The sequence below is a fragment of the Salvelinus alpinus genome, chromosome 11 (assembly GCF_045679555.1).
Source record: "Salvelinus alpinus chromosome 11, SLU_Salpinus.1, whole genome shotgun sequence".
Taxonomy (NCBI): Eukaryota; Metazoa; Chordata; class Actinopteri; order Salmoniformes; family Salmonidae; genus Salvelinus; species Salvelinus alpinus.
In genome coordinates this window covers 7,561,396-7,582,158 of record NC_092096.1, presented here as the reverse complement: position 1 = coordinate 7,582,158, position 20,763 = coordinate 7,561,396, and the positions used below count along the sequence as shown (strand labels likewise).

General features: G+C 44.3%; 1 protein-coding gene across 6 annotated transcripts in view; it reads right to left on the bottom strand.

Moving 5' to 3' along the window:
• lmo3 (LIM domain only 3) overlaps positions 1–20,763 on the bottom strand; it is a 170,599-nt gene that overhangs the window by 144,817 nt on the left and 5,019 nt on the right. For 2 of the 6 annotated variants that reach the window (XM_071331633.1, XM_071331635.1), the window contains exon 2: positions 15,292–15,505. In XM_071331633.1, the coding sequence (XP_071187734.1) occupies positions 15,292–15,505 (214 nt within the window). Of the gene's footprint in view, positions 1–15,291; positions 15,506–16,204; positions 16,300–18,844; positions 19,248–20,332 lie in introns of those variants that run through there. The other 4 variants (XM_071331634.1, XM_071331636.1, XM_071331631.1 and 1 more) reach the window with 4 other exon arrangements.

Genomic DNA, 20,763 nt, shown 5'->3' with positions numbered 1-20,763 from the left:
GACACTATGTTCCAGTAGAGCCCTACGACTATAAAAACCTGACGATACGCTTCACTATGCTTCACACGACATGGAGAGAGAGAGAGAGAGAGAGAGAGAGAGACAGAGAGAGAGAGAGAGAGAGAGAGAGAGACAGAGACAGAGACAGAGACAGAGACAGAGACAGAGACAGAGACAGAGACAGAGACAGAGAGAGGAGAGAGAGAGAGAGACTAGAACAGTCTGCAGCACCCGGTCTCACCCTACTAGAATCCGAAGTCAAATGTCTACTGTTTGCTGATGATCTGGTGCTTCTGTCACCAACCAAGGAGGGCCTACAGCAGCACCTAGATCTTCTGCACAGATTCTGTCAGACCTGGGCCCTGACAGTAAATCTCAGTAAGACCAAAATAATGGTGTTCCAAAAAAGGTCCATTCACCAGGACCACAAATTCCATCTAGACACCGTTGCCCTAGAGCACACAAAAAACTATACATACCTCGGCCTAAACATCAGCACCACAGGTAACTTCCACAAAGCTGTGAACGATCTGAGAGACAAGGCAAGAAGGGCCTTCTATGCCATCAAAAGGAACATAAATTTCAACATACCAATTAGGATCTGGCTAAAAATACTTGAATCAGTCATAGAGCCCATTGCCCTTTATGGTTGTGAGGTCTGGGGTCCGCTCACCAACCAAGATTTCACAAAATGGGACAAACACCAAATTGAGACTCTGCATGCAGAATTCTGCAAAAATATCCTCCGTGTACTGTCAGGTTTTGGCCAAGAATGTTCGGGTTTTGGTCACTAGATGTCCCCATTGCACCTTTTTTGTACCTTTTGTTTTTCTTGCTCTAATTATTGTTTGCACCTGTAGGTCATTCCCTTGTTAGTATTTAAACCCTGTGTGTTCCTCAGTTCCTTGCTCAGTGTTTGTAAGTTAGCACCCAGCCCCAGCCCAAGCCTTGTTTTATACAGATATTTCTCTTGTTGGATTTTCCAGAGGTTCTCTGGTTTAGTTCTTGTGTATTATTTGAGTAGTCTTTTGAGGTTTGTTTTTCCCTGCTGTTTTTTTACCACTTTGTGGAGTTTCTTTTGTATTTTGGAGGATTTCCATTTTGTGCCTCTTGGCTTTATTTTTGGACATTGTGGATTTAGTTTCTTTGCCTGAAGATTTTGTTCTTTAATTAAACCACCATCTCTAGTACTGCTGTGTCTGCCTCATCTTCTGGGTTCTGACGATTATTAGTGACTGTTTCTCGCACCGGGTCCTGACATGTACAACGTAGAACACCAAATAATGCATGCAGAGCAGAATTAGGCCGATACCCACTAATTATCAAAATCCAGAAAAGAGCCGTTAAATTCTACAACCACCTAAAAGGAAGCGATTCCCAAACCTTCCATAACAAAGCCATCACCTACAGAGAGATGAACCTGGAGAAGAGTCCCCTAAGCAAGCTGGTCCTAGGGCTCTGTTCACAAACACAAACACACCCCACAGAGCCCCAGGACAACAGCACAATTAGACCCAACCAAATCATGAGAAAACAAAAAGATAATTACTTGACACATTGGAAAGAATTAACAAAAAAACAGAGCAAACTAGAATGCTATTTGGCCCTAAACAGAGAGTACAGAGTGGCAGAATACCTGACCACTGTGACTGACCCAAACTTAAGGAAAGCTTTGACTATGTACAGACTCAGTGAGCATAGCCTTGCTATTGAGAAAGGCCGCCGTAGGCAGACATGGCTCTCAAGAGAAGACAGGCTATGTGCACACTGCCCACAAAATGAGGTGGAAACTGAGCTGCACTTCCTAACCTCCTGCCCAATGTATGACCATATTAGAGAGACATATTTCCCTCAGATTACACAGATCCACAAAGAATTTGAAAACAAATCCAATTTTGATAAACTCCCATATCTAATGGGAGAAATTCCACAGTGTGCCATCACAGCAGCAAGATTTGTGACCTGTTGCCACAAGAAAAGGGCAACCAGTGAAGAACAAACACCATTGTAAATACAACCCATATTTATGCTTATTTATTTTAACTTGTGTGCTTTAACCATTTGTACATTGTTACAACACTGTATATATATAATATAACATTTGTAATGTCTTTATTGTTTTGAAACTTCTGTATGTGTAATGTTTACTGTTAATTTGTATTGTTTATTTCACTTTTGTATAATATCTACCTCACTTGCTTTGGCAATGTTAACACATGTTTCCCATGCCAATAAAGCCCCTTGAATTGAATTGAATTGAGAGAGAGAGAGAGAGAGAGAGAGAGACAGAGACAGAGACAGAGACAGAGAGAGAGAGAGAGAGAGAGAGAGAGAGAGAGAGAGAGAGAGAGAGAGAGAGAGAGAGAGAGAGAGAGAGAGAGAGAGAGAGAGAGAGAGAGAGAGAGAGAGAGAGAGAGAGAGAGAGAGAGAGAGAGAGAGAGAGAGAGAGAGAGAGAGACAGAGAGAGAGAAAGATTTCAGTAGTCATTTACATACGTGTTTATTCACGCTGGGTTGTGGACCACAAAGATGCTTCTGAATGAGAGGAAATACAAGTTATTAACAGCACTGCACCGTGCCCTAGGTGTTGGACTGAGTCCTGCAGTATACGCTGTTCCCTAGGTAGTACACTACCCATAGGGCTCTGGTCAAATGTAGTGTACACTACCTATAGGGCTCTGGTCTAATGTAGTACACTACCTATAGGGCTCTGGTCTAATGTAGTACACTACCTATAGGGCTCTGGTCAAATGTAGTGCACTACCCATAGGGCTCTGGTCAAATGTAGTGTACACTACCCATAGGGCTCTGGTCAAATGTAGTGTACACTACCCATAGGGCTCTGGTCAAATGTAGTGTACACTACCCATAGGGCTCTGGTCTAATGTAGTGCACTACCCATAGGGCTCTTGTCTAATGTAGTACACTACCCATAGGGCTCTGGTCTAATGTAGTGTACACTACCCATAGGGCTCTGGTCAAATGTAGTGTACACTACCCATAGGGCTCTGGTCAAATGTAGTGTACACTACCTATAGGGCTCTGGTCAAATGTAGTGTACACTACCCATAGGGCTCTGGTCTAATGTAGTGCACTACCCATAGGGCTCTGGTCTAATGTAGTGCACTACCCATAGGGCTCTGGTCTAATGTAGTGTACACTACCCATAGGGCTCTGGTCAAATGTAGTGTACACTACCCATAGGGCTCTGGTCTAATGTAGTGCACTACCCATAGGGCTCTGGTCTAATGTAGTGCACTACCCATAGGGCTCTGGTCTAATGTAGTGTACACTACCCATAGGGCTCTGGTCTAATGTAGTGCACTACCTATAGGGCTCTGGTCTAATGTAGTGCACTACCCATAGGGCTCTGGTCAAATGTAGTGCACTACCCATAGGGCTCTGGTCAAATGTAGTGTACACTACCCATAGGGCTCTGGTCTAATGTAGTGCACTACCCATAGGGCTCTGGTCTAATGTAGTGCACTACCCATAGGGCTCTGGTCTAATGTAGTGTACACTACCCATAGGGCTCTGGTCTAATGTAGTGCACTACCCATAGGGCTCTGGTCTAATGTAGTGCACTACCCATAGGGCTCTGGTCAAATGTAGTGCACTACCCATAGGGCTCTGGTCAAATGTAGTGCACTACCCATAGGGCTCTGGTCAAATGTAGTGCACTACCCATAGGGCTCTGGTCAAATGTAGTGTACACTACCCATAGGGCTCTGGTCAAATGTAGTGCACTACCCTATAGGGCTCTGGTCTAATGTAGTGCACTACCCATAGGGCTCTGGTCTAATGTAGTGCACTACCCATAGGGCTCTGGTCAAATGTAGTACACTACCCATAGGGCTCTGGTCTAATGTAGTGCACTACCCATAGGGCTCTGGTCAAATGTAGTACACTACCCATAGGGCTCTGGTCTAATGTAGTTCACTACCCATAGGGCTCTGGTCAAATGTAGTGCACTACCCATAGGGCTCTGGTCTAATGTAGCGCACTACCCATAGGGCTCTGGTCTAATGTAGTGCACTACCCATAGGGCTCTGGTCTAATGTAGTGCACTACCCATAGGGCTCTGGTCAAATGTAGTGCACTACCCATAGGGCTCTGGTCAAATGTAGTGCACTACCCATAGGGCTCTGGTCAAATGTAGTGCACTACCCATAGGGCTCTGGTCAAATGTAGTGCACTACCCATAGGGCTCTGGTCAAATGTAGTGCACTACCCATAGGGCTCTGGTCAAATGTAGTACACTACCCATAGGGCTCTGGTCAAATGTAGTGCACTACCTATAGGGCTCTGGTCTAATGTAGTGTACACTACCTATAGGGCTCTGGTCAAATGTAGTGTACACTACCTATAGGGCTCTGGTCAAATGTAGTGCACTACCCATAGGGCTCTGGTCAAATGTAGTGCACACTACCCATAGGGCTCTGGTCTAATGTAGTGTACACTACCTATAGGGCTCTGGTCAAATGTAGTGTACACTACCTATAGGGCTCTGGTCAAATGTAGTGTACACTACCTATAGGGCTCTGGTCAAATGTAGTGCACTACCTATAGGGCTCTGGTCAAATGTAGTGCACTACCCATAGGGCTCTGGTCAAATGTAGTGCACTATGTAGGGACTAGTATGTTCCATTTGAGACGTACCCTTGGTTATCTCTCATTGTTAGCCAGCTCTCCAATCCGCAGGTAATAAATCCAGCTCTGCGACCATGTTGACGTCTCTGTGAGTTTGCCTGCATTTACAATCTTTGTAAAAAAAACAGTGTCCAGGAAAATTGAAGTTGAATTTTTTTTTTTAAATGAATGAATAGATAAATAAATAAATAAATGGTGCTGTGTTTTTTTTTTTTAAACGGATGCCTGAAATTTACCGTTTTCATTAACCGACGCAGCAACAGCTTTGGCGTTGCCGGTCTCGGCCTTGGCTTTGGCGGGTGGGCGAGAGGCGGACGAGCGAGCAGTGTTGGTGTGTGTTGTCTGTAGGTAACTATACCTTTATAGTGCCCTGACTAGAGCCATAGAACACTGTCAATTGGGATGCAACCACTATAAGCTGCCTGGTCTGTTTCTCTATCCATTTTCCTCTGAATTTCTATCTTCAATGTCTCTCTCCTCTCTTTCTCTTTCTCTCTCTCTCTGTCTCTCTCAATCTCTTTTTTCTCTCTCTGTCTCTCTCTCTCTCTTTCAGTCTTATCAGGCTGTACCAAGCTCTTTTTTCTCTCTCTGTGTCTCTCTCTCTCTCTCTGTCTCTCTCTCTCTCTTCCAGTCTTATCAGGCTGTACCAAGCAGTACATATCAGCAGGATATACATAAATAGTAGCAGTACCATTATGATCACCAAAAGACTCTCTAAAAATGGGCCCACAACATTTCCTTCCCTATATCAGAATGCACCCTATTCCCCCATAGGGCTCTGATCTAAAGTAGTGTACTATATAGGGAATAGGGCTTTGGTCTAAAGTAGTGTACTATATAGGGAATAGGGCTCTGGTCTAAAGTAGTGTACTATATGGGGAATAGGGCTCTGGTCTAAAGTAGTGCACTATATAGGGAATAGGGCTTTGGTCTAAAGTAGTGTACTATATAGGGAATAGGGAACATGGTGTAACTTGGCAGTTGAGACCCACGTTTCCTCTCTCCTCGTCTCATTAGGTTTTACGTGCGTCGTGTTGCGAAAGGGGATTATTATTTCTCCACTGGGGAGGGGGGGGGGGGGGTTCCATCGCTCAGTGTTTTTGTCACAAATGGCATACTATTCCCCTTTATATAAGTGCACTACTTTTGAACAGAACCCTTATGGGTCCCTCCTGGTGCAGATATAAAGCGGTGTGCACTGTATAGTGAACACGGTAGCATTTGGGACGAAGACCACTGTGTTGTAGACCCCTGAGGAATTCTATTAACCCTGGACGTGTCTGCTTTAATAACATCCCACCCTGCTTAGCACCGGCAGATTGATTCTGAGGGGGGGGATGAGTGGAGGGTTATAATTGAAGGATAGAATCATTGACTTTTGACAGAACGTCTCAAATGTAATAGAAAAGGTAATCTCAGTCCTTCCTGTTTCCCTCCAGCCAATCACCAGCCCCACAGGTCTATGCCAGCCAATCACCAGCCCCACAGGTCTATACCACCTCATCACCAGCCCCACAGGTCTATACCACCCCATCACCAGCCCCACAGGTCTATACCACCTCATCACCAGCCCCACAGGTCTATACCACCTCATCACCAGCCCCACAGGTCTATACCAGCCCATCACCAGCCCCACAGGTCTATACTACCCCATCACCAGCCCCACAGGTCTATACCACCTCATCACCAGCCCCACAGGTCTATACCACCTCATCACCAGCCCCACAGGTCTATACCAGCCCATCACCAGCCCCACAGGTCTATACCCGCCCATCACCAGCACCACAGGTCTATACCACCCCATCACCAGCACCACAGGTCTATACCACCCCATCACCAGCCCCACAGGTCTATACCACCCCATCACCAGCCCCACAGGTCTATACCACCCCATCACCAGCCCCACAGGTCTATACCACCCCATCACCAGCCCCACAGGTCTATACCACCCCATCACCAGCCCCACAGGTCTATACCACCCCATCACCAGCCCCACAGGTCTATACCACCTCATCACCAGCCCCACAGGTCTATACCAGCCCATCACCAGCCACACAGGTCTGTACCATCCTAGCTCTACAAGATAAACACCACAGGTCTATACCATCCTAGCTCTACAAGATAAACATCACAGGTCTATACCATCCTAGCTCTACAAGATAAACATCACAGGTCTATACCATCCTAGCTCTACAAGATAAACACTGCAGGTCTATACCATCCTAGCTCTACAAGATAAACACCACAGGTCTATACCATCCTAGCTCTACAAGATAAACACTGCAGGTCTATACCATCCTAGCTCTACAAGATAAACACCGCAGGTCTATACCATCCTAGCTCTACAAGATAAACATAACAGGTCTATACCATCCTAGCTCTACAAGATAAACACTGCAGGTCTATACCATCCTAGCTCTACAAGATAAACATTGCCGGTCTACACCATCCTAGCTCTACAAGATAAACACCACAGGTCTATACCATCCTAGCTCTACAAGATAAACACCGCAGGTCTATACCATCCTAGCTCTACAAGATAAACATAACAGGTCTATACCATCCTAGCTCTACAAGATAAACACCACAGGTCTATACCATCCTAGCTCTACAAGATAAACACCACAGGTCTATACCATCCTAGCTCTACAAGGACTCTACAAGATAAACACTGCAGGTCTATACCATCCTAGCTCTACAAGATAAACACCACAGGTCTATACCATCCTAGCTCTACAAGATAAACACCACAGGTCTATACCATCCTAGCTCTACAAGATAAACACCGCAGGTCTATACCATCCTAGCTCTACAAGATAAACACCGCAGGTCTATACCATCCTAGCTCTACAAGATAAACATCACAGGTCTATACCATCCTAGCTCTACAAGGACTCTACAGATTAACACCACAGGTCTATACCATCCTAGCTCTACAAGATAAACACTGCAGGTCTATACCATCCTAGCTCTACAAGATAAACACCGCAGGTCTATACCATCCTAGCTCTACAAGATAAACACCGCAGGTCTATACCATCCTAGCTCTACAAGGACGTTACAACATCAACAGAGAATACAGACAGAGATATGTTCAGAGTGTGTAGGTGTGTGTAGGTGTGTGTGTGTGTGTGTGTGTGTGTGTGTGTGTGTGTGTGTGTGTGTGTGTGTGTGTGTGTGTGTGTGTGTGTGTGTGTGTGTGTGTGTGTGTGTGTGTGTGTGTGTGTGTGTGTGTGTGTTAAAAGGCCATGCTGTTGTGATGCTGCAGTCGGGCATCAACTGCTTCAGATCGAGGTCGGCTGGGTTTCTTTGTTGCTCTAGTCTGCAAATCTGATCAGAAGGGGAGTGGAGTGCTGTGGTTGTGTGTGTGTGGTTATGTGCGTGTGGTTATGTGTGTGTGTGTGTGTGTGTGTGTGTGTGTGTGTGTGTGTGTGTGTGTGTGTGTGTGTGTGTGTGTGGTTGTGTGTGTGTGGTATGTGTGTGTGGTTATGTGTGTGTGGTTATGTGTGTGTGTGTGGTTATGTGTGTGCGTGTGGTTATGTGTGTGTGTGTGTGTGTGTGTGTGTGTGTGTGTGTGTGTGTGTGTGTGTGTGTGTGTGTGTGTGTGTGTGTGTGTGTGTGTGTGTGTGTGTGTGTGTGTTTATGTGTGTTTATGTGTGTGTGTGTGTGTGTATGTGTGTGTGTGTATGTGTGTGTGTGTGTGTTTATGTGTGTGTGTGTGTGTGGTTATGTGTGTGTGGTTATGTGTGTGTGTGTGTGTGTGTGTGTGTGTGTGTGTGTGTGTGTGTGTGTGTGTGTGTGTGTGTGTGTGTGTGTGTGTGTGTGTGTGTGTGTGTGTGTGTGAGTCTGCGGGGTTGGCTATATTTGCTATTCATTAGCCCACAGAGAGGAGATGTCAGAGCTTGTGTGTGTGTGTGTCTGTGTGTGTGTGTGTGTGTGTGTGTGTGTGTGTGTGTGTGTGTGTGTGTGTGTGTGTGTGTGTGTGTGTGTGTGTGTGTGTGTGTGTGTGTGTGCCACTAACCGAATAGCAAAGCACCTTGAACTTTGAAGATGAAAGAATAACATGCTGGAATTGGGGTGCGTCCCAAATTGTATTCTATTCCCTATACAGTGCACTACTTTCTACCAGGGACCATAGCAGTGCACTGTGTAGTAGGGTGTAAGGTGCCATTTGTGACCCAGCCTTGGTCTTCTCCTTAGCCTGTACAGACTCTTTTACTACAAGCCTTGGTCTTCTCTTTAGCCTGTACAGACTCTTCTACTACAAGCCTTGGTCTTCTCCTTAGCCTGTACAGACTCTTCCACTACAAGCCTTGGTCTTCTCCTTAGTCTGTACAGACTCTTCCACTACAAGCCTTGGTCTTCTCTTTAGCCTGTACAGACTCTTCCACTACAAGCCTTGGTCTTCTCTTTAGTCTGTACAGACTCTTCCCCTACAAGCCTTGGTCTTCTCTTTAGTCTGTACAGACTCTTCCCCTACAAGCCTTGGTCTTCTCTTTAGTCTGTACAGACTCTTCCCCTACAAGCCTTGGTCTTCTCTTTAGTCTGTACAGACTCTTCCCCTACAAGCCTTGGTCTTCTCTTTAGTCTGTACAGACTCTTCCCCTACAAGCCTTGGTCTTCTCTTTAGTCTGTACAGACTCTTCCCCTACAAGCCTTGGTCTTCTCTTTAGTCTGTACAGACTCTTCCACTACAAGCCTTGGTCTTCTCTTTAGTCTGTACAGACTCTTCCACTACAAGCCTTGGTCTTCTCTTTAGTCTGTACAGACTCTTCCACTACAAGCCTTGGTCTTCTCTTTAGCCTGTACAGACTCTTCCACTACAAGCCTTGGTCTTCTCTTTAGCCTGTACAGACTCTTCTACTACAAGTCAACTGAATATTGGCTGGCTGAGACTAAATGGTGCCTGGTGTTTCAACATGTCTGCTGATGTGAAAACATGTTACAGAGAGGATTCTGGGTAAACACATCGACTGGGTTAATAACATGTCTGCTGATGTGAAAACATGTTACAGAGAGGATTCTGGGTAAACACATCGACTGGGTTAATAATAACATGTCTGATGATGTTAAAACATGTTACAGAGAGGATTCTGGGTAAACACATCGACTGGGTTAATAATGATGCTATTAAAAGGATCTGTTCTGATGTTCTGTTATAGCTACGGGGATTTGAACGTAAACAACGTGTTTCTGAGGCTGAAAACATCCCCAGATACGTGTCTGAATACCATCCCAGAACATACAGTACACCTGCTAAATGTTACTCTTCTGCTCTGTGTTTCAAGAGGCCTGTGCAGAGCGGACTGAAGGAAGGACCTAGTTAATGAGCCTAACTTTCCGGAAGACAATCTGTGTCATAGCCCCTTCGGCAGTACTTCACAGGATCGACTCCCCGAAGCCTTTTTGTGTTCCGCAGCTTTAAGAGACGAGCCCCCCCCCTCCCTCTCATCCTCGATGCAGAAATTAAATGGACTGTGTCGCTCTGCTTTGCTTTCAATTCAAACGACGCCGAGCTAGCGCTGCTTATGAGCCAGTCGCATCTCTGAGATAGCCTGAGCATACATGTTACATACATGATGTCCTGAGACAAACCCCATGTCTCTACATGTTACATACATGATGTCCTGAGACAAACCCCATGTCTCTACATGTTACATACATGATGTCCTGAGACAAACCCCATGTCTCTACATGTTACATACATGATGTCCTGAGACAAACCCCATGTCTCTACATGTTACATACATGATGTACTCTACTGAATATAGCCTCTCTACTGTATATAGCCTCTCTACTGTATATAGCCTCTCTACTGTATATAGCCTCTCTACTGTATATAGCCTCTCTACTGTATATAGCCTCTCTACTGTATATAGCCTCACTACTGTATATAGCCTCTCTACTGTATATAGCCTCACTACTGTATATAGCCTCACTACTGTATATAGCCTCTCTACTGTATATAGCCTCTCTACTGTATATAGCCTCTCTACTGTATATAGCCTCTCTACTGTATATAGCCTCACTACTGTATATAGCCTCTCTACTGTATATAGCCTCACTACTGTATATAGCCTCACTACTGTATATAGCCTCTCTACTGTATATAGCCTCACTACTGTATATAGCCTCTCTACTGTATATAGCCTCACTACTGTATATAGCCTCTCTACTGTATATAGCCTCGCTACTGTATATAGCCTCTCTACTGTATATAGCCTCGCTACTTTTATAGCCTCGCTACTTGTATAGCCTCTCTACTGTATATAGCCTCTATACTGTATATAGCCTCTCTACTGTATATAGCCTCTCTACTGTATGTAGCCTCTCTACTGTATATAGCCTCTCTACTGTATATAGCCTCTCTACTGTATATAGCCTCTCTACTGTATATAGCCTCTCTACTGTATATAGCCTCGCTACTTTTATAGCCTCGCTACTTGTATAGCCTCTCTACTGTATATAGCCTCTATACTGTATATAGCCTCTCTACTGTATATAGCCTCTCTACTGTATGTAGCCTCGCTACTTTTATAGCCTCTCTACTGTATATAGCTTCTCTACTGTATATAGCTTCTCTACTGTATATAGCCTCTCTACTGTATATAGCCTCTCTAATGTATATAGCTTCGCTACTGTATATAGCCTCTCTACTGTATATAGCCTCTCTAATGTATATAGCCTCTCTACTGTATGTAGTCTCTCTACTGTATATAGCCTGTCTACTGTATATAGCCTCTCTACTGTATGTAGCCTCTCTACTGTATATAGCCTCTCTACTGTATATAGCCTCTCTACTGTATATAGCCTCTCTACTGTATGTAGCCTCTCTACTGTATGTAGCCTCTCTACTGTATGTAGCCTCTCTACTGTATATAGCCTCTCTACTGTATATAGCCTCTCTGCTGTATATAGCCTCTCTGCTGTATATAGCCTCTCTACTGTTTTCACTGTCTTTTTACTGTTGTTTTTATTTCATTACCTACCTATTGTTCACCTAATACCTTTTTTGCACCACTGGTTAGAGCCTGTAAGTAAGCATTTCACTGTAAGTTCTACACCTGCTGTATTTGGCGCACGCGACAAATAAACTTTGATTTGATTTGGAGGCCAACCCAGGAGCTCAGGGTGAATGTCACTATCAGCATGCAAACCGGTTGACAAAACACTGTTCAGTGTTCAACAGGGGACAATGAAACGGCTCTCCGGGACAGACGAGAGTTTCAACAGCAAACAGCCCGTCTCCTCGTCTCTGTCGAAGGTAACGAGAGTATATTACCGTTGCTACTGAAGAGTAGCCAATCGGATGAGAGCAGCTGAGAATACGTGTTACTGTGATCTACGGTTGTCGTGTTAGACCCTACATTACTCATCTCATATGTATAGACTGTACTCTATACCATCTACTGCATCTTGCCCATGCCGTTCTGTACCATCACTCATTCGTATATCTTTATGTACATATTCTTTATCCCTTTACACTTGTGTGTATAAGGTAGTAGTTGTGGAATTGTTAGGTTAGATTACTTGTTGGTTATTACTGCATTGTCGGAACTAGAAGCACAAGCATCTCGCTACACTCGCATCAACATCTGCTAACCATGTGTATGTGACAAATAAAATTTGATTTGATTTGATTTAGACAGACAGATTATAGGACATCATTCACCCGGATGCTTGTGGCAAGAAAAAAAGTCAGAGAGGCTGACCCTCCTCAGCTCTCCTTTAAAGGGATACGTCGGGATTTTGGCAACGAGGCCCTTTACCTACTTCCCCAGAGTCAGATGAACTCGTGGATACCATTTTTATGTGTCTGTGTCCAGTATGAAGGAAGTTAGAGGTAAGATTTGCAAGCTAATGCTAACTAGCGTTAGCATGACGGTAACGCTAGTTAACAACTTCCCTTAAACTGCACATAGAGACATAAAAATAGTATCCACGAGTTCATCTGACTCTGGGGAAGTAGAAGTCCCTTTAAACTAGGAGCTACAGAGCTAATGTTTCAGATGTCTTTAATTAAGGATCCACCCCTTTTGTCCCCATTTTCGTCTAAAATGACAAACCCAAATCTAACTGCCTGTACCTCAGGCCCTGAAGCAAGGATATGCATATTCTTGGTACCATTTGAAAGGAAGTTTGTGGAAATGTGAAAGGAATATAGGAGAATATAACACAATAGATCTGGTAAAAGATAATACAAAGAAAAAACCAACCGTTCTTTTGTATTTTTTTGTACCATCACCTTTGAAATGCAAGAGAAAGGCCAAAATTTGTAAGTCGCTCTGGATAAGAGCGTCTGCTAAATGACTTAAATGTAAATGTAAATGTATTATGACAGCCCAGGTGCAATTTAGATTTTGGCCACTAGATGGCAGCAGTGTATGTGCAAACGTTTACACTGATCCAATGAACCATTGCATTTATGTTAAAAAAATTGTATCAAGACTGCCCAAATGTGCATAATTTGTTCATTAATAACTTTTCATGTTCAACATTGTGCACTCTCCTCAAACAATAGCATGGTATTATTTCACTGTAATAGCTACTGTAAATTGGACAGTGCAGTTAGATTAACAAGAATTTAAGCTTTCTGCCAATATCAGATATGTCTATGTCCTGGGAAATGTTCTTGTTACTTACAACCTTATGCTAATCGCATTAGCCTACGTTAGCTCAACCGTCCCGTGGACGGTACACCGGTCCCAAAGAAGTGTAAAACTAGGAGCTACAGAGCTATTGTTTCAGCTCTCTTTAAACCACAGACTCGTCACAAAGCAAAAGTCCTTACAGAGAGACTACAGTACTGTAGCTGTTGTTTCTTAACCTTCAGAAGCTATTTAAGGGTTTTAAAGGGGGCAGCTGGCTGTAGCACAGCAGGCAGGACTCTAGCATACAGCTGGGTTGGGGCTGAGGTCCTTTCAGGGAGACGAGAATACAGGCTGGTCCTCAACTGAACACAGTCCCCTCCTCGTTTCAACACCTCCATTGAAGCCAAGAGGAAGTCATTGAAGGCAGATTTAAACGATGGGAGGATTACAAAGAACCGCTTTTCTGGCCTCAATGTATAGCAGCGGCACCCCTAACCCCAATTACACCTCTAACTTAACACCCCTAACCCCTCTAACATCTATAACACAACAAGGAAACAGGTACTGTAAAATGATTCATCTAAGGGTAGCTAACCAGGTCTGTACTTCACTGGGATTAATCTAAGGACAGCTAACCAGGTCTCTACTTCACTGTGATTAATCTAAAGGTAGCTAACCAGGTCTCTACTTCACTGGGATTAATCTAAAGGTAGCTAACCAGGTCTGTACTTCACTGTGATTAATCTAAAGGTAGCTAACCAGTTCTGTACCTCACTGTGATTAATCTAAAGGTAGCTAACCAGGTCTCTACTTCGCTGGGTTTAATCTAAGGGTAGCTAACCAGGTCTCTACTTCACTGTGATTAATCTAAGGGTAGCTAACCAGTTCTGTACCTCACTGTGATTAATCTAAAGGTAGCTAACCAGGTCTCTACTTCACTGTGATTAATCTAAGGGTAGCTAACCAGGTCTCTACTTCACTGGGATTAATCTAAAGGTAGCTAACCAGGTCTCTACTTCACTGTGATTAATCTAAAGGTAGCTAACCAGGTCTCTACTTCACTGGGATTAATCTAAAGGTAGCTAACCAGGTCTATACTTCACTGTGATTAATCTAAAGGTAGCTAACCAGGTCCCTACTTCACTGTGATTAATCTAAAAGTAGCTAACCAGGTCTCTACTTCACTGTGATTAATCAAAGGGTAGCTAACCAGGTCTCTACTTCACTGTGATTAATCTAAAGGTAGCTAACCAGGTCTCTACTTCACTGGGATTAATCTAAAGGTAGCTAACCAGGTCTCTACTTCACTGGGATTAATCTAAAGGTAGCTAACCAGGTCTCTACTTCACTGTTATTAATCTAAAGGTAGCTAACCAGGTCTCTACTTCACTGTGATTAATCTAAGGGTAGCTAACCAGGTCTCTACTTCACTGTGATTAATCTAAGGGGAGCTAACCAGGTCTCTACTTCACTGGGATTAATCTAAAGGTAGCTAACCAGGTCTCTACTTCACTGGGATTAATCTAAAGGTAGCTAACCAGGTCTCTACTTCACTGTTATTAATCTAAAGGTAGCTAACCAGGTCTCTACTTCACTGGGATTAATCTAAAGGTAGCTAACCAGGTCTCTACTTCACTGGGATTAATCTAAAGGTAGCTAACCAGGTCTCTACTTCACTGTGATTAATCTAAGGGTAGCTAACCAGGTCTCTACTTCACTGTGATTAATCTAAGGGGAGCTAACCAGGTCTCTACTTCACTGGGATTAATCTAAAGGTAGCTAACCAGGTCTCTACTTCACTGTGATTAATCTAAAGGTAGCTAACCAGGTCTCTACTTCACTGGGATTAATCTAAAGGTAGCTAACCAGGTCTGTACTTCACTGTGATTAATCTAAAGGTAGCTAACCAGGTCTCTACTTCGTTGTGCCAAAGATGCTAGAACAACAAATGTGAAGATAGCCGAGTGGACTTGTGGAATTGGTGGCGGTGTGTGGATAGAATGCACCGTTTACAGGACAGCGGTGTGGTAATCAGAAGTATTGTCTCTTACCGTAGGTAATCTCTCCGACAGAGAATCAGGTTGGCTTTGGTATAGAGCGTGGAGCCCACCTCTCCCAGCCTGCAGTCACAGCAGGCACACTTGAGACAGTCCTCGTGCCAGTATTTATCCAGGGCCTTGAGCAGATAGCGGTCCTTAATCTTCCGGTTGCAGCCGGCGCAGCCCTTTGGCTTGGTGTCCGGCTGGACGGAGAGCATTTGTATACCTGGGAGGAGAAGAGAAGAAAGATGTCAGAGCGACGACGGAACAATCAACACTTTGAACAGTGTCTCTGTCGCATGCTGGACGGTGGCCCATGTGTATACCCGAAAGGGGGTGGAGGAGAAGAGCACATTAGACCAGTGAAAAACAAACAGGGATAATGCTATGCTAACTGTTAGTGCTCAGATAATGCTATGCTAACTGTTAGTGCTCAGATAATGCTATGCTAACTGTTAGTGCTCAGATAATGATATGCTAACTGTTAGTTCTCTGATAATGCTATGCTAACTGTTAGTGCTCAGATAATGCTATGCTAACTCTTAGTTCTCAGATAATACTATGCTAACTGTTAGTGCTCAGATAATACTATGCTAACTGTTAGTGCTCAGATAATGATATGCTAACTGTTAGTGCTCAGATAATGCTATGCTAACTGTTTGTGCTCAGATAATGCTATGCTAACTGTTAGTTCTCAGATAATGCTATGCTAACTGTTAGTTCTCAGATGATGCTATGCTAACTCTTAGTGCTCAGATAATGCTAACTTGATAGTGGCCAAGAGAAACAGCTCCACTGATAAACATTGGGGGACATCCTGAGCAAATATATAGAGAAAAACACCCTGTAGACTTACATTCTTAACACAACACACACACACATGCACAACACACACACACACACACACACACACAAAGATACATACATGAAGCCATGGATCCAAAAGTCATTCCTACAAATCTCCACTCTTTCTCCCTGTCCTCCTCTCTTACTATCTTTCTCTCTCTCTCTCTAGTGGGACAGGGAGTGGTCTAAGTAGTGCAGGTTTCTGGGTATTGTTAGGGGTCTACACGGGGGTGTGAAACAGCTTTGTTGAGGTTGCGAGGGGGGCCCGTACCAGCCCTCAATTAGTATTCTAGCTCCAACCTGAGGAGGGGAGCCTACCCCCGCTTCCCTTTGTTACCCCTATTAACCATACACACACGCTGTCTGGCATGCACACACACACACGCTCGCATGCACACACACACACACACACATACACACACGCTGTCTGGCATGCACACACACACACACGCTGTCTGGCATGCACACACACACACACACACGCGCTCTCATGCACACACACACACACACATACACACACGCTGTCTGGCATGCACACACACACACATACACACGCTCACACACACACACACGCTCACACACACACACACGCTCACACACACACACGCTCGCAGGCACATACACACATGCTCGCAGGCACATGCACACACACACGCTCACACACACACACACGCTCACACACACACACACTCGCAGGCACATACACACACGCTCGCAGGCACATACACACACACACGCTCGCAGGCACACACACACACACACACACACACACGCTCTGAACGTTCCTCTTTCAGCTGTGTCCAGGGCTGAGCTTTAAATTAATTTGTTATTCTGTGAAGAGTGTAGGACTGTTTGCAAACAATTATTTTTTTATGTGTTTTGTGGCCACGTTGTCAAAATACTCTGTTCCACCAAAACTGTACGAGCAATAGGCTACAGTTTCCTTGTTGACAACAGTTTCCTTGTTGACAACAGTTTCCTGGTTGACAACAGTTTCCTGGTTCACAACGGAGTATTACATAGTAACAAGTGGTACGATGACATAACCCAGCATCTGCAAATACAACACTCTATTGAAAACAGACAATACAATACTCTAATCTAAACTAATTCATCTACTGACAAATGATCCCCTACACAGAACGTATATGACAATGATCTTCCTGATTGTGTGAACACTGTTCACTACAATGCTAACCCAACCATGGCAATGGTGCATCAAAACCCTATCGTTCCGTTATCAAGACCTTCCACCGGGGTCTGAGTCAGGGTCATTCTACCAGGCCAGTCTATACATTACTCACATAACACAATAGTGACTAGTGCTTTTCCTGAAAGCTCTCATTCACATCCTATTCAAATGCTTTTTTTAAATCAGAAGGGGAGACTACGCCAAGGATGCACAACAAACGGTTTCCGCCGTAATGAGCGACGCCCCCCTCCCCGTTTTCTGTCTGATGCGTTTTAAACTGTTGATCCGCTAATTGGCCTGATTGAGTTGTGTGAGGGTTCTGCGCGCCCGTTGTTTAATACCACTCATCCGCACACAGCCCCGTCTCATCCCCGTTAGCACAACAAAGTCACCGCCCCTCATTACCAACCAAACAACCCAAAGAAGTAAGAGTTCCCTCCTCTCACTCTGCATAGGTTTAGGACCTCGTCGGAATTGATTCCTCACCCGATGAGTTTCTCAAAGCAACAGAAGCGCTATTACGTGCCGTCGGGATAGCTGCATTATGGGCAACGTCGATTTTCCAACGACTGCCAAAGGGAAGCGTCGAAAATATCAATTTTCCATAAACGGAAGGAAATTACAGCTGCTTTCTGGGACCTAAATATACTGTATTTTATATGGCCTACCCACTTAACACACACTTTTTGAATTTAGAGTTGTTTCCACGTTATCTTTTAAAAAACGACGTTGAACCGACGTGGAATAGACGTTGTGTTAACGTCTGTGCCCAGTGGGTAGGCTCAATCATTCGGATGCTACAGCATTGCCTCCTCTGCCTCTTGTCATTGTAGGACAGAGAGACTAATGGCACATTCCCAATCACGTATCCTACGGTAGCCGATTCCTGTGTGTCACAGTATCCCCCCCAACAACAACAAACCGGAGGTAAAATGTTATCTGCTGCCTGACACGCCGAGGCGACGAGAGAGAGCAAACAGCAAAGTACCAATTTGATTCCCCCTTTTTCAACCGCATCACAGCTGCGCGACACCGAGATGCTGACATTTTCACCCCGTTATCGGTTTAATTACGGTTGCCATGGCAGCAGAGTGCTCGGTAAAAGGCTGCTAAAGGAGAACTCCCATTTTTTTTTGATGCAGCTCGTAACACGACGGCAGATTAAAAACACACAGAACAGAAGGAGAAGATAGAGAGATGGAATGGTTAATTCGTAGCCTTCAAAACGCTGTGTTACATTGTAAATGTATTTGTGGATGGGGTTTTTCTCTCCTATCAATCTCTATTAAATGATTAGATTATATAGCCTAAACAGTGAACAGGCAATTTTGCTACAGCGCGGATAGATAGACTCCACATGCAAGGACGGCTACATGACAATCAGACAGACTGAAACATTGTTTAACTTCTCCGCTCCGCGCATCACATAGAAACAACAGTGAATAACGGCACAGAGCCACGCATTTACAAAAACACAACCCAAACCTGGCCACGGAACAATATCGCAAAGAAACCTCTTTCTCTTACCGAAACTTTTCTCCCCTTTCTGCATTTGTTGACCCTCTTCGGGAGCCCGAACCACCATGCAACAAGAGATCCGTCCGGAACCCAGAATCCAAAATTCACCCGATGGGTGGATTATCTCTCTATAGCCAAGTGAGCAATCAGCCAGCTGTATGCACGCACGTTCCGTTTTTCTCACCGAGGGTGGCTATCTTTTGTTATATGTAACAATCCCACCTCCTCCGCACGCACAAACACAGAATGGGGGGGGGGGGGAAAGGAGAGAGAGGGAAGCACGGGTCCGCTATCACTCAGCGCCACACGGTGATGTAAAAACCGCGTTTGTCACAACAGTGCTCGACTATGAAATGAAATCGTCCAGGCAGCACACAGCACAGTCGCAGGGTGCTTGGCGAGTGACAGGCAGCGAACAAAAATGACAGCAGATGACAAAGGCATATGCTTACCCCTTCGCGGCGCCCTAATCTCCTGACACAAACCTAGCGTGCTCTGCCTTCGTACTGCCAGTAACAGTCTAGACCCCCAGGGATCATCGACTACGTTCAGCCACAGGACGATATTGTCTTGCGCGGATGGTCAGGGGGCCGAAATATAATTACAAATCATTTGTAGACTGTAAATTGACCGCAAAAAAAACCCCTAACAGATTAAAGTATTTGTCTAAAAAAATTATTTCAAACCTTGCTTACATTTGTATAAATCAGATATATCTCTCTATTATACATGGGAATACTTTGGAACAAATTTCCAAAAATAAAAATTACTTGGAGCTGATTTGCTGGTGTTTTTTGCAATTGTTTAGAAAATTTGATCGGGCCAAATTCGGCCCGCAGGCCGCCAGTTGGGGATCTCTGCCAAACCGTTTTTTCAGCAGGATGTTTTTCAGTGCACATACAGCCCCTACTAGTAATGAGAGTTTTAGGCTATTTCAGACCAGAATGAAAAAGAGAATCCAGTGGCATCTATCCGACATATTTCATAAAGATTAATAACAACAACAAAAAATCCGAAATTGCTTTTTCCCCCCTTCACGTTGTTACATTTCAGAATAATCGGTCCATATTACAACGGTCCATCCACATGTCGATCTGAAAGAAACATCTAGATTCTTTTTATTATCTTTTAAAAAGGTAGACAACAATGTCCATCACCTCATTGGAAGGACACACCTGAAAAAGGTTGACACATCCCAAAAGCACTGAAATCCACAACACGGCTTTAGTAATGAAATGGTACCAACAACAAAAAACAGAGCATCGAGGAACAAACAAGATGATAACAGGTCATTACCGGATAGAGGCAGATCGTAATATAATTAGAATAGAACAATATCAATCAAATGTATTTATAAAGCCCTTCTTACATCAGCTGATGTCACAAAGTGCTGTACAGAAACCCCCAGCCTAAAACCCCCAAACAGCAATGCGATGCAATGCAGGTGTAGAAGCGCGTTAAAATATAACTAAGAACAATGAGGAATGAGTAACTCACTTTCATCAGGGTGCGTCATCGACGGATATATATAATGGAGAAAAGTGAATATAATCCAAATGTAATATGTTATTAATTTACTTCCTCCTCAACTCACCTTTCTAAAGCCCCAGTTACGCAGAACAGATGCTTCTACACTCCCAACTATATATATATATATATCCTCTGGTTTGCGTAAAGTTCACCAAACTGACATGGCGATGCGACGGACTAGAGATTGGAGGGATGTTCAGCAGTCTTGAAATAATCAGGTCCTCATGGATCATCAGATCACGAACGAACCGAGAAGAGACAGTTGGTTCAGACAACAACCCAAAAAAAGGCTACAGGTGTTTTTGTTCACTGTATATCCGCTGCTTTGCGCCGAGCAGAGCTGTGTTGGTCGTCTCGGCGAGATCAACTAGTCTCTGGTTGAGGGAAACTTCCCGGGC